Source organism: Myxine glutinosa, chromosome 1, assembly GCF_964187855.1.
Source record: "Myxine glutinosa chromosome 1, kmMyxGlut1.1, whole genome shotgun sequence".
NCBI lineage: Eukaryota > Metazoa > Chordata > Myxini > Myxiniformes > Myxinidae > Myxine > Myxine glutinosa.
Window position 1 is genome coordinate 65800021 of NC_136261.1, and position 17809 is coordinate 65817829.

Below are 17809 nucleotides of genomic sequence, written 5' to 3' on the forward strand. Positions count from 1 at the left end.
ATTTCAATATCCACATGGACTCCAGTGACTCCACGCTAACCACTGACTTCACTGATTTACTCACCTGCTTTAACCTCACTCAACATGTCAACTTTCCTACCCATAACCGTGGTCACATTTTGGACCTTGTCTGCTCTACTGGACTAATTTTGCACCATCTCTCTGGCTCCGACCTCACTCTCTCTGACCACCTAGCCATCACTCTGACCATCAACATCCCCACCCCAGCACCAAGGCATTATCGCACTATCAACTTCCGTAAGCTAAACGCTCTTTCACCTACCTCATTCTCATCGACCCTCTCTGAAAAAATGTCCACTTCTCCCTTCGTTGACCTCCACACCCCTTCTGACCTCACTGACTACTACAACCACACTCTCTCCTCCTGCCTTGACCAACTTGCACCTATAAAAACCAAAACAGTTTCTTTCACCCATTCTGCTCCCTGGTTTACCCCTGAACTCCGCCTGATGAAAACTCGTGCTCGCCAACTTGAAAGACTCCGCAATAAAACAGGTCTCACAGTTCACTCCCAGGCCTACAAGGACCACATACAACACTATAAAGATGCCCTCTCCCGCGCCCGCTCCGCCTACTACTCTCAAATTATCCACTCTGGCTCCGGAAACCCAAAAGCACTCTTCTCTACAATAAACAAACTCCTCAGCCCCCTGAACACCACCACCCAGTCATTCACAATAGACAACTGCATCTCCTTCCTTTCATTCTTCCAACGCAAAATTGAAAACATCGACAACAGCTTGACCACCGCCGCACCCGCTCCCCCTCAGACCACCTGCCCCCCCTTATCCTGCCATCCCCTGTCTCAATTCTCCCCAGTCTCCCCTACTGACCTCTCTGAACTCCTCATCGGAATGAAAACTGCCACCTGCACTCTTGACCCCATCCCCTCCAGCTTTGTCAAGGCCTCCCTTCCTGCTCTCTCTCCACTTATCATTGCAACAATAAACTCCTCCCTGTCTACAGGCATCGTCCCACCATCCCTCAAAATTGCTGCTTTTACCCCCATTCTGAAAAAACCTGGACTAAACCCTGACACCCTAAATAACTTCAGACCCATCTCCAACCTACCCTTTCTGTCAAAGGTTTTGGAATGCGCTGTAGCCACTCAACTCAAACATCACCTCTCTGCCAATAACCTGTATGAAACATTCCAATCCGGATTCCGCTCCAACCACAGTACTGAAACTGCTCTCCTCAAAATCACCAACGACCTTCTCCTCTCCTCTGACGCTGGCAACCTCAACATTCTCATCCTCCTCGACCTCAGCGCCGCCTTTGACACCATCGATCACACCATCCTCCTCACCCGACTTGAAACCACCTTTAACATTACCGGCACTGCCCTCTCTTGGATTAAATCATACCTCTCTGACAGACGTCAGTTCATCTCCATCAATAACTGCAAAGCCCCTACTGCTCCCCTCCCCCAAGGTGTCCCCCAAGGTTCAGTTCTTGGCCCCCTCCTCTTCATCCTTTACCTGTCCCCCCTCGGTCACTTAATCCGCCGTCATGGTCTCCAATTCCACTGCTTCGCCGATGACATCCAGCTTTTCATCTCCACCAAGTCCATCTCCACCGCCACCCACTCTATCCTGACAAACTGCATCACTGAAATAAAATCCTGGCTTCAAATCAACTTCCTCAGACTTAACTGTGATAAATCTGAAATAATCATCATTGGCCCAAAAACGCTCACCAAGTCCACCCATAACTTTGCCCTCAACATCGACGGTTTCCCAGTATCCACCTCCCCTCACATCCGGAATCTTGGCATCATCTTTGACCAAACCCTCTCCTTCGACAAATACACTAAACAGATCACAAAGACAGCCTTCTTTCACCTGAAAAACATCGCCCGTCTCCGTCCATCCCTCTCCTCCGTGGCTGCAGAAACCCTCATCCACGCCTTCATCACTTCCCGTCTGGACTACTGCAATAGCCTCCTTTATGGTTCACCCTCAACAATCACCAATAAACTCCAATACATTCAGAACTCCGCTGCCCATCTACTCACCCATTCCCGGACCCGTGACCACATCACCCCCGTCCTTTACAAGCTTCACTGGCTCCCCATCTCCCAGAGAATCCAGTACAAAATCCTCCTCTTGACCTACAAAGCCCTCCATAACCTGGCCCCATCCTACCTGGCTGACCTCCTCTCCAGACACACTCCCACCCGCAACCTCCGCTCTGCTGGTACCACCCTCCTGACCCCCCCCCCCATCCGGACCAAATTTAGATCCTGGGGGGACAGGGCCTTCTCCATCGCTGCTCCCACCCTCTGGAACTCGCTACCTCACACCATCAGAGACTCCTCCTCACTCACCACATTCAAAACATCACTCAAGACCCACCTGTTCAACACTGCATTCAACATTTAACCCACAGCATCTAACCCCTGACTCTCTCCTCTCCTTCTCCCTCCTTTGTGCTTTGAATATTTCCCTATTGATTCTTCTTTTTTTGCAATTGTTTTTATGTTTTGCTATGCATTATGTTTTGCACTCTGTCAAAGCGTCTTTGGGCTTCCTGAAAAGCGCTATATAAAATAAATGCATTATTATTATTATTATTATAATGATTACTCCCTGTGGCGAAATTTTTTCTATGTCCAACTTTTTGTGGTTCGCCTCTATGAGCAAAGCAAAATGGAGGGCACTTCGGTGGAATTTATTTAGAAAGCCATTAATTAGACACATTGGGCGATGTATATTCCAAGTTTCAGCTAGTTTCAATGTATAGCCTTTCAGATATGAGCGTCAACACATTTCGGGCGGGACGAACGGACTGATGGACAGACAGACAGACACCAACGTGAATATGAAGGTTTTCTTAATAAAACTCAAGAATGCGTAAATGGACGTTGCTGAAATTTGGAACATATTACCTCGATGAACAAAGCATTTGCTGAAAGTTGCAGCCGATTTTGTCCAGTAGAAGCCGAGAAACGAATTTTCAGTCCAAGTGTTAAAGCTGCATACAGAGAAACGATCCCATATATAAAGGGAGGGGAACTTTGCACCTCCCTTGATAATGTGCATATGTATGAATAATTTGTGTTAGAAATGAATAAAGTTCGTATGTACTATGTGCCAACCAATTGCAAACATGTTGGGTCTGATTTATTATTTGTGACAAGCACGATGTGTGTCCACATTATAGGCCACAATTGGATTAGATGAACGAATTGTACACAAGTGCTGTGCAGACTATTTTACCAGTCCCTCTTGGACCATAATTGCACATTACATAAACTTGCAAGTGTTGACATTGCAGACATATTGGACGAACACGATATGTACATGATGAAAACTGATGATAATTAGAGTTGATGGATTAATAGCACATGCACACCCACTTCTGCAATAGAATGGAAAACTAATATAATGTATGGCATTTCAATTATTTACAGAAAAATGAGGGACCGTGAAGCACTCCCCTTCAATCCAGTTACAGTATCTTGGTCTTTGCACATAAAAACACAAACCATGTGAAGGGGATAAAATCGAGCTAATGGAGTGTATAGCAAGGCGCGGCAAAATATTTAGATAACACCTTAGCATGGAGACGAGTTCACAAAGAGCAAGCAGATCCGGAAAATTCAGTTTCAAGAATGATTGGATGGCAGAAAAATTGCCACGAACCCCCCAAATATTAGCATAGCAGATACTTAGAGGCATATCCTTAGGTGCCCTTGGTGGCGGGACCTGAAATGCAGATTGGGACCGAGTTTCATTAGATTGAATAGTCATAGTGTTACATTATATAGAGGACGAAAGAAGGGGAAAAAAGGATCGTTAGTTCACCAATCTACGTCATGTGCAAGGCCACAATGAAGACAAAACATCAAGACAAAAGAGCTACGGGTGGAGGCTGCCAGAGGTTCAGTGAGGATTCTCAAAGGAGCCCTTGGAAAAAAGCTGTGAGAATGAAGTTTCACAATCTGGTTCATGAATAACGATCATTCACCGAAAAAGGAGGTGGAGATTTTGAGTTCTGGGAGAACTTCATCCCACCTCCTAAAACCGGCATATGGGGATACCAACCAACGAGAGACGTCAAGACCCCAAATGAACCCCAAGCCGGAGCAGAGGCACCCCGATGGCCTTGGGAATGCAACCGGAAGTAGATGCAAGGGCCACCATTCATGCATGTCCATGGCAGTGCAGCTACCCTGGCATTTTACAAACGCTGATGGATCATCCGCTCAATGTATTACCATTGAGTTCAGGATCCTATATTAACGGGTGCCATGACCTGCAGTATGTCTTTAACCTGCACCCTTCAGAGTGATCAGACTCAGGTTGTGAAACACAGGGCTATTAAAGTTTGCATTAAGTGCTGGGGGTACTAAGTGTCAGGTACATGAATGTAACGATAAACTAACCATCCTCATAAATGGAACAACTAGCCCCTAACACCGAAGCAAGACAAATATAGAAAGTTTGGCTCTTCACAGTACAAAAAGGGCTGGGAGGGGTTATTAGTCTGCTTCAAGACAACAGATAGTACCTTTACCCCCATTTTTGGTTGACTGCCGACCAAGGTTAACAAGCTCGACCCTCCCAGAGGACCCCGTCTTAAGGTGCCGGGGATTTGCCAAAACCATCTGCCTTTAGTAAGAAACAGGGTCGGTAGGAGAAGCCAGGCAGTCGGATTTGGTTGGGCTCTTTGAGGCACTGCGCTATATTTGGGACATTTCAGTTGAGATGGAGATGCTCAATCAACCAACCCAATCCCAGCACATTCCCCAACCCATTATGACCACCCTTCTTGATAAATCTATTTTCTGTCGAGTTCTGCTTCTAGCTTCTCCCTTGCGAGCAATTGGTACACACCTGGGTGCATGAATGACTGGTACTGCATCCTCTCAGAGTTGGATAGAATGCACTGCACACCTGGCATGCATCCTATCTCTGCAAACAGTGATGGGTGAGTCTTTTGACTCATGGGGCTAACTACAACAAAAAACAAGGCAATTATTTGTGGGTCTGTGTCTGTCTGCATATCATAGGGGAAAAAACCACAAGTGGTCAATCTCTAATAACGTTTGCATAAGTGCTGGGGGGTACTAAGGGTCAGGTTATGGGCACAACCTCCCCTCTCTCCGTGCACCCCTGGCACTGTGCTCAGAAGGGGGAAAATGGCTTTTGATCTTGCCTCTACATGTGGCACAGTACAAGTGGTTCACTGAACCCTGCTGAAGATGGGGATTAATAGCCACAACCCAAAATACATTTGCTCCAACTCCCCCAATATCTCTCCTTCAATATCTCCAAGACTGCTCCTGTGGTGAGCAGGTGTTTCTAGTGTTAAAAAGTATACAGTTCCTCAATATTACCTTCATTCATCCTTTCAATATTTGTGGTACAAACAAGATTCTTCCAATACACGCCTCACCGTTTTGTTGTAAATGTTTTTCTGCAGTGAAACGACAATTGAATTGGTTGCAGGTGGGAATTGGCATTGCAGTGTTTGTACTCCTAGTCATGATCATTGCCATGCTTCTGTTTTGGAACAAGCAGAGAAAGAAAGGTACGAACCCTGCATTGTAAATCATTTTTCTTTCACAATATACATTTACTTTCGGGTTTAATATACAGTATCTGAGGAAGAATCTCGTATTGTTAAATACTCCAACATATATGCTTGTGGACTTTACTACATTCAGTGCAAATTTATATTGTCCTGTCCACAGCTGGTTACCACCGAGCCATGGACAGATGAGCGAAACCCAGCTTTAATCCCCGAGGCGATCCCATTATGGCTGTTCTGACGGTCAGGGACCGAAGAACCACGAAGCGTTTATTCTCACGAACACACGGGTTTATTCCGAACCCACCAATAACACAACAAAAACGTTACAGTAATTATTCACAGCAAAATAAGGTGCGGAATTAGAATAAATAAAAGAAGTACTGAGGTTAAAATGTGACGGCAAGGATTCTCTCACACAGACACAAAGTCACACACAGGGTGAAGTAAGAAAATAAAAGACACGCTCCGGCACTCAGCTGGGCCAAATGGATCCCGTGGCAAGTCAGCAGCCGTTGAAGCCCGAAGCCACACAGGCGTGAAGCCCGGAAAATGGTGAACCAAAACCGCACGTCGAGACCGCCGCGGTCGCCCGGGATTGAGGCGAGTGGTGTAGACGGCCCTCTTTCTCTCCAGTCTCAAGGTTCCACAATCCTTTTTGAGTGATAACTGGAATAATAGTCCTCCTCTTGGGGAAAGGAAAATACGTCCTGCAGCACCCCTGGGACAGTAGAAAAAGATTCTACACTGGCCCACTCAAAACACTCTCTTCTCTCTCAAACCTTCTTTTTCCCCGTTGCTTTTTTGCTCACGCTCTCCCCGCCAACGTTATCGGGCCGCGTCACTAGGGGGAGTGGGGGAGGGGAGGGGGGTGAGGAGTGGCCTGCCGGCCCTGTTCCCCACCCATCAAACCATTGCAGCTCTATCTCTCATAGGTGGGTCTTTGCCTTATCATGTCCATTGGAGCGTGAATAGCTTGGTCGGCTGATGTTATAAATGTTACGGATGGCCACAGGGGGTATGACGAAGAAGGGAAATTAACCTTAATCCTTACTACTAAGTAACACGGCATCACCCCCCATATGATGCACAATTAAATGCAACCTTAAGCTACATTTTCCCTACTTATTACATCAAAATGCTCCTCCTACATGTCACATGGTCCGGTCTATCCTATTCGTAAGCAATCCCACCTTTACTACGATATTCTCAAACCTCCCCCCATAAACGTAACAATATTCACACTATATAAGATTACAAATCAAACAAGACTTTCAAAATGTTCTCAGAGCATGGCACAATTATCCAAGAAATGCCAACGTTTATATCTTTCAATATGCAAGTGTATAAATGAATAGTCAAAAGATGTTTCTTTCTTACCAGCTCTAGATACCTCTCTGTTTATAAATTATAGAAAACCCTTGGCTTTTCGTTGACTATTGCAAGTATCTCGGTCTGAGGACTTCTAACGTCATTAATGCATAATTTGTTGGTCTTTTAAAAGAAAGTCGACTGTTTGAAAGGCCGTGGACCATGACCTCTTAATTTCTACCTACATCGCTGTCGTGAAACTAGAATGGCATTCGGTAGAGCGCATACCTCTGCTAGGCTGAAAAGTTTACATATCATGGGTCAGAATTTGAGAGGACAATAGATGGCAGGTGGTACACTGCTTGTTTGAAGTGCTGGAGGGAAGAGTGTGCAAAACAGCCTGCAGCGTGATTCCATAGATGGGAGAAGCAAAGAATTAAAATAAGTCGAGGTGTGCAGTAAGCCTGGATTTTGGAAGTTTAATCAGGAGGGGGTTTCTGGAAGAATGCATGCATAATGGAATATATCGGGAGGGTTGGAGGACTGATAGAGAGGAGGGAGCAATATTGATGAATAGATGTTAGAGAAAACAGAGACCAGTATTTTGTCTGAAATGTGACAGCAACAGACCTATTAATTTGGCCTTAATAGGGGAGATTCCAATAGTTTTGAGATATTTGGATTCCACAGACCGAGTAGAGACAGATGTGATGCTGGAGCACCAGTCCATAGTGGAGAGCAGTACTCCATTGATTGTGCTTTGGACAAAGAAGTGTAGATTGAGAGTCGCTCTGATTTTCCAATTAAGATTTGGATTGACGTAGGATACCTAGTCTGTGGCTCGCTTTGGAAACCGGCTTTGCTGCCGGGTCGGCCCATGAAAGGTCATGGCTGATGGTGAGACCAAGATGTTCAATAGATTGAACAAAGACCATTTCCTTCACTTATCTTCCTCCAAGAACATCAGTGTGATACAGAAAACAGATTGGCATGGGAAGGTTACCATATTTCGAGTTCTCAGTAAATCTTCAATTATCACAGCTTCCATGTGCGCATTTGTGACTTTCAAAAAAAATTTTGGAAGAAAAGGGACAAGTAAATGTCAGAAACTAAAACTACAGCAATTACTTATTAATCAATCCTTCAATTACAACGGAAGAGATATAAAATGCTTGCATTGTATGAATTCAGGAAAAGGCAGTGATGTTGACAACATGTCCCCAGAGTTTCTGAAAAATCCTTTGCCCTAAGTGTAGGAAATAGCTTGCCAAGTTTGTCTCATATTATCTTGGATTATGGGATTGCAAATGTATGACCGAAAGCCAAAGTGATTGCAATCCTAAAACCAGGGAGATATCATTCTCACGTTTGCAATTACCGACCAATAACTCTGCAAAGCTGTAGTTATCAACGGCTTAAGCGATTAATCCTTCTGTGAAGAATTCCTACAGTGGAATATGTTTTGAGTGACACTCAAGCAATCTTTCGCCGAAGCCACAGCACATGTGATCAAGTTCTCGCATTAACCATCGCCACTGAAAATGAAAACACTGGGATAAAAAGAAGTCCTTCGACACTGGGATACACAGGATATGCACCCAACCTTCTGAAACAGAAAGTTTCAAGTCGTATTTGACAGCAAATTGAGCTCATGGGGAAATCAGAAAAATAACCAATCGCAGAGATCTGTGCGAGCCCCCAACACTTTTGTCAATGACCTGCTAATCTTATGGTTGGATACATGTTGTTTTCTGGCGCTCCAGAGAGTGGACACACTCTTTACTTTTTGCAAGGTTTGTGGAATGATCTGAGGTTGTCTTCGGTTGGATTTGCCTTCCAGGAGAATGCAAGTCGTTTTAAAGCAACTACCTCACCACAGAATTCAGAGTACCAAGAGTAGGAGGATGTATGGTTCAGGTAATTGAATAGATGCGATGAATCTGTGCATAAAAGAGAGCAGGTTTCTGGAGAAGAATTCCCAAACTGAATATCAGCGGTGGTGTATATAGTAGACCAGTCCTGAAGTAATTATAAAAAATGTTTTTTGTTTATTTTACTGTGAATACGTGAAGCACAAATGTAGAAGCAGGTCACATGTGATGAACCGCAAATACGCGCGGGGTCCGCGAATGTTGAGGATCGATTGCACTTCAAAACTGGAGGTTCTTGGAAGTATTATGACAGGCGATTTGTGTTATACAGTCTTCAAGTACTACAGTCTTCAAGTTGGTGCAAACACATTCAATTTTAATAAAATAAAGATTGTATATGTCATATTCATGGTTATTAGTAACTAACAGTAAGTTTCCTGTTTGGAATGATTTTCAATTTTGTTTGAATATCAGAAAGGCAAACAGAGGACAAAATCTCACTCTTTGCGCTTGTGCGATTGGGACGAATTCAGAGCCAAAAGCAGACTTGTCTTCCGATTCATGTTCCGATTCGTGTTCAAAATATAACATTCAATATTAATAAGTTGTTACTCGTTCATAAACTCATAAGACAATCAGACAGACGGACGGATGGACGTGAACCAATTGTTTAATGCCGCTTTTCGCTTTGCGTATGTGTGGTAGAAATCCACCATCAATTCAAACACTAATAAAAAATACCACTCGGCCCATCCTTCACAAGGAAGTGTTCAAAAACAGCAGCAAGAAACGATGTGAACAAGGTTGGTGCAAACACACAGCCCTGCTTCACGCCCTTCTCAATTGCGAAAGGAGCCGACAGCCTATTATTAATTTTGATGTGACCATTCATATCGTGCAGACTCAAGCAGTCTTTCGCCGAAGCTACAGCACATGTGATCAAGTTCTTGCCACTAACCATCGCCACTGAATGAATCAGTGAGGTATCTGGCCTACCAGTGAGATACAAAGTATGAAATTGTTCAGCCTGACAGAGGTATACGCTCCGAGTGCCGGTGTAGGAGGATAAAATCACTCCCCAGGATGAAATCACTCCCCCTAGGATTTTAACACTCCCCCTTGCAGGATCAAATGACCCCAGGATTATAACACTCCCCCTATATATTTTGTGATTTAAACAATATTTATTGCATGGTAATGACATACAACCATGACAAAGTTAATGAATATGAACATAAAATGATAAATGAATTTATAAACAGGGCAGAATGATGTCCTTTGTAAACGTCTCTCCCTAAAAATAAAAATACAATGTTTTTCGCATCCCTGTATTAAACTGGGTAAATCAAATAAAGAAAAGTATAAATTTAACATTCAAACAACTATATATTTTGATATTAGAGCATTCGCAGTAATCATTACGATACATTTACGATGTTTTATACGAAAAGGATATTTTCATTTCAACATATAATATGTCATTTTAAGTTACGTTCAATAACTTTACTTTGCTATAACTTTACTACCCCTAACCCTAACCCTATACATATAGATATGAAATGAAGTACACTGCATGATATAAAAAAACAAAAAAAAAAGCATAATAACTCTCATGTGAATATAAATGAACGGGAGTATTGATTAAATATACGGGGAAAACGGGACTCGTGTCTTCTTTTGTTTTATTGAAATAATGATGGGCTCAAATATAGTACATGTATTCAACAATTTAACATTAAGATCCGACAATATGATGCACATGCTCACACGGTATACACTAAAATACATAGTAAAAGCTCTGTTGATCATTGCAACGATATCTAACATCCTGTGAGTTATATTTCCAAAGTAACTAAATATATCTTTCCATTCTTTCTGGGGGATTGACTTTATCCTAAAGGGGAGTGCTTTGATCCTGGAGGGAGTGTGTTGATCCTGACAGGGGGAGTGATTCTGTCCTAGGATAATTACACTCTAGAGTGTGCCAGTCCTAGGAATAGTTCACTCTAGAGTGTTTTATCCTTGGACAGAATCACTCTAGAGTGAGATTTTAGGGGAGTGAGAGAATCCTGCTACACCTGTAGTGAGATTTTAGGGGAGTGAGAGAATCCTGCTACACCGGTCTGGTTACCTCCGCCACCGGAGGTGAGCGGATGTTGTCTTTTTCCCACTGTCTGTTTTGCTGTGAACAGGATATTAAAAAAAAATGGAGGACAGATTCGGACGAAACTTGATGGACAGGTTGCGTTGGTGACAAGGAAGAATTGATTCAATTTTGCTGAAGTTTCGAATCCGCATCCGCATCAGATAATTTTTAAAAAGTTAATCTTCACCAGCGAGTGATTGGGCTAAAACCGATATATGGAGCAATATCTCAAACAGTTATGGAAGGATTTGGACGAAACTTGGTGGACAAGTTGGGTGTGTGACAAGGACGAATCATTGTGATTTTGGTGAAGATCCGAATAGGGATGCGGTCATTTTTGGTGATTTTGTACCCATACGAGAATTATATATATATATATATATTTCAGTGATTCTTCACCATGAGTGATGGAGTCAAAAACGATACATAACATGATATTTGAAAAAGTTGTGGATGGATTATGAAAGATGGATGAGGTGGTTAGGGGACAAGAAAAAGCAATTAGATCTTGGTTCAGGTCCGGATCCAGATCCGGCCTATAAGTAGGATACAAAACATAAACTCTTCAGCCTGACAGAAGTATGTGCTCTCCCGATTGCCATTCTAGTTCTTCCTGCCATCACTTTATTTCCCCTTGTATCTTAATTTTACATGCTCAAAACGTTTTTTTCTTTCCGCCAGATGCAAGACAGAATGAAATAAAAACAAATGAAACTCTGAATGGGGGAAATATCCCAGTAAGTATTTTTCTTTTGTTTAATATTTTATCTGATGGGAAAAAATAGTAAATAAAAAACTGCTTGTTCGGATTTTCAGGAGAATGAAGAAGAAGAAGAAGTGCAATACTCCACGGTGCACATCAAGAGTATAACAGCAGAGGCGGTGGAAGATTCCGAAGACACAACTGAGTATGCTACACTGAAAAAACGTTAGAAAGAAGTTGCTGAAGCAGGATACGAACAACGCATTTTGTTACTTGGACTTATTGTTTAATAATTTCACGAATTAAATAATGAATCTCATTTATTGGCTGAAAATGTATGAACATTCCATTGGGTGAACACCATGATGATCTTTGCAGAGGCCCTTTTCTTAAGTCAGATGTTATTGTGTAAAGAGATAAGTGTAGTCTTTGATACCTTTTTTCAAATGGTATCCAGGGAATGTCCACACGTGGCTCGCAGACTTCTTCTGCTGTTGTCGTTAACGTAAGGCGCCAAATGGAATTCTCTGATCTCCCCTTCCTGTCCAGGCTGGAGTTCCTCAAGGCAGTGTTCTGGGCACTGTGCTTGTTCTGCTCTTTATGATCTCTCTCACTCACTGGAAAATCCTATCTTTTTGCTGATGACCCCACTCTCTGCCGCTCCATATCTCAACCCTCAGATCGGCAGGCAGCAGCCCCATCACTCCATGCAGACCTGGATAAAATCACAAACCGGGCAAACAAGTGGAACATGTCTTTCAATCCTGACAAATCTCACACTCTCACGATATCTGTCCGAAAAGACCACCTGGACAACCCTCCCATCTACTTTCTCAACAATGCTCTCGAAGAAGTTATGTCACTCAAGCTTTTGGGTCTCACTATCTGCCATGATCTTTCCTGGGAAATCCACATTTCCAAGCTGGCCTCCAAATCCAGTCGCCGACTGGGCATCCTCCATCGTGCGGTCCTTTCTTGGTAATTCTCAGCTCCTCAACACATACAAAGCTTCATCCGCAGCTTGATGGAGTACTGCTCTCCCCTCTGGGCTGGTGCTCCTGCCTCACACCCAGCCCGGCTTCACGCTGTAGAAACCAAAGCTTTTACAATCATTGGCATCTCCCGCGATGAAGCTGATTCTGAGGGCCTTTCACTCTCTCACCACAGGCAGGTAGTGGTCTTTCTGTTTTCTACCGACTCCTCTCCGGCCTATTTCCCCCTGCTCTCTCTGTGCTCTGTCCCCCAAATATTTCTGCAGGACACAATATCTGCCAGCAACCCTCTTATGGTTAAACTGCCAAAATCGAGAATCTCTGCTCACCTTCACTCTTAGGCTATCAGCTAGGGGGGTCAACCGGTACCAAATTGAGGGAGTAAGGCTAATAATGATTTTTGACAAGGTTTTTACCTCTAGAATAAGAAAATATGTGATAGCAAATTCAACGATGTAGCTAAATGTGTGTTATCAGTTATCACCCATTGATACATTTCAATGGGTGAAATGTATCAATTCATTGATACATTTCCACTATGTCGAAAATACGTGGTGGTGTGATACTTTATTCCATGTGTATACTTGCAAATCTACTGAATGCCAGTTATTTTCGTGCATATTTTGTGCATAAAGTTGTTGCTATGATGGCAGCCATTTTGTGAAATTGGGCACCATATTGGATTCTATCTTCTTGGATTAAAGTTCAGATGATGTATTTCATACTTTAAGAGAGTTGTAAAGTCTTAAACATCTCAAAACGCAATGCTATTTGTTACAAATTCCTACAAGAATATGAAACATGGTGTTTTTAATAAAAAAAACATGCATTTTGGCGGCCATTTTGAAAATGAGGTGATAACACCCATTTAGCTACATGGTTGAATTTGCTATCACATATTTTCATATTCTAGGGGTAAAGACCTATCCAAAAATCAATATTAGGCTTACTCCCTCATTTTGGTACCAATGGACCCTATTTTGGGGGTCTGGCTGATGGCCTATCTTTCATTCTCCTTTTTTCCTGCCTCTGGAACAAACTCCCCCACTCCCTTCAATCCCACTCCTCCCTCCAGGTCTTTAAAACAGCTGTTCACCACCATCTCTTATCTTCCCCTTTCCAAAACCCTGATCTTTTCAACTCCCATTAATACACCCCAAATCCACCTTTTTCAAGTTCCGTTTTCTTTCCTGAAATTCCTCGTAGTGCCCATTTGTTTTATCCCATGTACCCCACCCCAACCCTCTCTTCCTCCACAGATCTCCTGATGTCCATGTTCTCCGCTGGTGTTGTACTTCCCTTTATCTCCCCCTCTTGTTTCCCACTCCCTTTATTATATGTCCTACGTGTTAGCTCTTACACGAGCCTCGACTTATTATACAAAAAAAAGGAAATTCAGTTAGACCAAACCAACAGTGGCCACTGCATCGACAGCGGAGCCGCACTCCCAAGCAATGATGCAAACCCATAGGGATGTGCTTCCAGAATAAAGAAAAAAACAGTGGGATTATGGGATGTTTCCTTGTTATAGGTATCATTTTGGTGCCCATCCAAATTTGCCTTGATGGTAATAGGAGTCAACCCTGAGGCATTGCGTGGCATCACAGAGACAGACCTGGCAACACTTGTGCTCAGCTTAACTCACATATTAATATTATGTCCCAAAGGCGGTTATAGACATTTTAGATGTTTGGAGGTAACTTCCACTTCGGTTGGCATATTAATAGACAAAGAAACACACAACCCTTCTCTGGAAAGGATTGACACTTCCTCAAATTTTTGATCGCTTGCACATGTAGCAAAATTTATCCAGTTTCTTCTTCGAGGAGTTTGATTATCAGGTCTTCATTAGCACCTTCAGCCATACGACAGCAATGTTATTTCATGTATCCAACATCAGCTTGTCCAATTGTTTTTAACTACTGTTTCTCCCCTAATCTTAAATGCCAAATGTTAATGTATTGGTCAGTCATCATTAATCCTGTCTCCACAGGAAGTGTCGCCATTTTTATTGGCCCATTAATGAGTAACACATTCGGTTCCTGGAATGAAAGACGGAGTTGTGTCGAAACAGTTGAATTCATCTACTTCTGCTGTGAGGACAGTTGATATAACTCCATATAACTTCAAAGTGAAAAGAAAGTAGCTTAGCTTGGAGCGAAAGAGGTGGCACATTTATATGACAAAAGCAGTTCACTCCTGTAACAAGATTGTGCATTAAATAAAGATAATTTGCCATTTTAAAGGTTTAAAAAAAAGCATTTCACTCTCTGAACATCGCGACTATTCACGATCCATTTCCCAACACCGCCTTTGTACTTATCACTCGTTCAACTTGTATACCCTCGAATACAACATGAGTGTGGGGGTGATTCCCTAATATCATTATGTAACTATTTTATTAGGTTGTTTCATCATTTCATGTTATAATTTGGATGAGAAGGTTCATTCAATCTCCCTTGTATACGAGGAATTAAGTCCTTCATCCAGCTTGTTTTGCTTTGAATCATAGAAGTGGAGGTTATTTCGTCGATTTAAAATTAACCGCCGCCGCCTTCCATCTGCTTGATCTGCCTCATTCACAACATCTCAATCACGATGTGTTATAGTTTGTCGCTCCACTGTGTAGCAGCTTTGCATTTTGCCAAATGCATCTGCAAGCTTCTCTGGTTTCTGACTGTTACCCTGCACACGCGAAGCGAAAGCAATTGGTTTATGTCCATCTTATCAGTTTATAATTGGGGAATAACATATTTAAATCGAATATTGTATTTTGAATGCGAATCGAAACTTGAATAGTAAGACAAGTCTTTGTTTCACCATACCTTGGCTCTGAATTCGTCCCGGAGTGATAATATTTTTACTCTCCCTGCCTGGTAGTCAAACAAAATAGAAAATCATTCCAAACAAGAAACTTACTGTTTTTAAAGATTGTATAAAGGCCAAAAACAGCAGGCATGTGGAACTCATGTCATGTGTTAGATAGGGTGATGTAATAGATCCTGCGGAAAATGGCGGTAACACCCAAAATTAATTTATTTATATGACTTTTACAATCTTTATTTTATTTGAATTAAATTATATACTTCACGACAGTAGAATACAAATCATCTGTCATAATACTTCCAAGAACTGCCAGTTTTGCAGTGCTTCAATTTCAACAATGGTGCAATTGGGGCGGTGTATAATGGTGGTGTTCGAAACTGCTTCTGGTCTACTTCAATAGCATGAAACATCTGGATTTTTTAACGATCGTTAAAATTGTTCTTTTAAAATTGAAGTACTGCATATACCTGAACACTGGGTGGGATATCGTGTTCTATGAACTCGCCGGTTATTTTGAAGTACAAGGAAATTTCCTTTGAATATTGTGAGAGGACAGTTGGTGGGAAGGGGAGATGAAATTGGTACAAAGATGAGTAAAAACCAAAGATTGGCAATGTGTAGAGAGTTGTTCTATTTGATTCAGTGGTTTTTGTTTTACATGTGATGAAAACTGCAAGTTCACAATATTTGAGCAGGAGCACTTTTGCATCACAAACCTTCCTGGGAGTTCCCTGAATCCACCGTCATTGGTTTAATTGAAATCCGTTAATCTTTTCTCAAGTTATAGCACGACAGACAGACAGACAGCTTCCTTTTATCATAGACATACAAAATTGTGATTGTAAACTTCCGGTATATATTTTTGTTTGTTTCATGCTTCGTCTATTGGCTGAGTTTTCCAAAAATTTTCCTTCATGTATCCACATGTGGAAATAAATTCCATTTTATTGTATATTTTACATTGTGTTTTGTCAGTGACTTGTTCCTGTTCTGTGAAAATATGCTTATGAAAATATTGATCGACTGGTAAAAAGCCCGCCAAAAATGACGTGTTGGAACAGTTTTTGACAGTCCAGCCCGTGAGCATGCTGAAGTCTGAAGCCTGGGCCTAGGGCCAGGTGTGCTTGTATCTTCTTTATTGATTAGACATCCTACAGACATAAATTGACACACTCAGTTTACTCTGCACGGCGCGTTGTACATAACATGCAGCAAATTTCACCACCCCGCACCTTGTATTTATTGTTATAAAAAAAAAAAACGCTTCTGGACACAAACCTTGAGGCTCAGTTTGCAAGCCATCGTCTACATTCCAATAGAAGAGACATAATTACTCTTCTTTTGGGTCTTCGGAGTCGTCGGGGTCTTTTGGGTGCTCAGGGTCTTTTGCATCCTTGGGAATTTTTTGCATCCTCTGGATCTTTTGGTTTCTCGGGGTCTTTTGGGTTTTTTGGGTCGTTAGTGTATTTTGGGTCTTCGGGTTCTTTGGGTTCTTTTTTGGTCTTCTGGGTCTTTTCAAACTTTGGAGTTTTTATGGTCTTTGGGGTCTTTTAATGGTCTTTGTGATATTTTGGTTCCTCCCAGTCTTCAGGGTATTTAAGAGTCTTTGGGATCTTTGGGGGGTATTTTGGGTCTTCGTGGTTCTTTTCCTCTTCAGAGTCCTTGGGGTCTTTTGGACTTTTGTGGTCTTTTGGGTTTTCATGGTTATTTGGGTCTTTAACGGTCTTCAAGGTCTTTTGAGTCTTCTGGGTCCTTGGGGTCTTCTGGGTCCTCAGGGTCTTTTGGATCCTTGGGGTAGTTTGGGTGTTTTGGATCCATGGGGTATTTTGGGGCCTCAGAGTCTTTTAGGTGTTTTAGCTGGTGGACACATCGTCCTGTTCAAAGATTGCCCATTAAAACGCCACTCAAATCCTGCCTAAAGCACTACTCAAAGCCTTTAAAACCTACCCTTATGAAGGGGGACAGACATCACACAAATACACAAACACACATTGTGATTTATATGGTAGATTCTTTGTGAAAATCATGACGTGGCTGTTCCAGTGACCTCATAACGAGATGGAATGGTTTTTGTATTAAAGGTAAGGTCTTTGACCATCTTACAAAACAAACGTGACAACCATTGGAAATATCAACTGAAGTTGCAGTTTATTTTTCAAGGTTAATTTACGTTTGTTGTTTGCATGTATTCAGTTAAAACAATTCCCACGCAACTGATTTAAATTCGGTGACATTCGTCTGAACATTTTCCTTTGTTGTCTGAAATTGGTTCACAACCGTTACATGTCCCATCATTTGGTTGGCCTAACTCTCTTGTCCATATTTTCTCTGCATTGCTATCATCCGGCATTTATAAGATTCGTTTTTCTTTCCAATTTGGTCAGAGTTCAAATCAAAACAG

General features: G+C 42.2%; 1 protein-coding gene across 1 annotated transcript in view; it reads left to right on the top strand.

Moving 5' to 3' along the window:
• LOC144890817 (T-cell surface glycoprotein CD4-like) overlaps positions 1–16360 on the top strand; it is a 71089-nt gene extending 54729 nt beyond the window's left edge. Inside the window, exons 5-7 of the mRNA XM_078772661.1 lie at positions 5452–5559; positions 11569–11624; positions 11704–16360. Of these exons, the coding sequence (XP_078628787.1) occupies positions 5452–5559; positions 11569–11624; positions 11704–11820 (281 nt within the window). The 3' untranslated portion in view covers positions 11821–16360. The remainder of the gene's footprint in view (positions 1–5451; positions 5560–11568; positions 11625–11703) is intronic.
• Positions 16361–17809: the final 1449 nt, after the last annotated feature.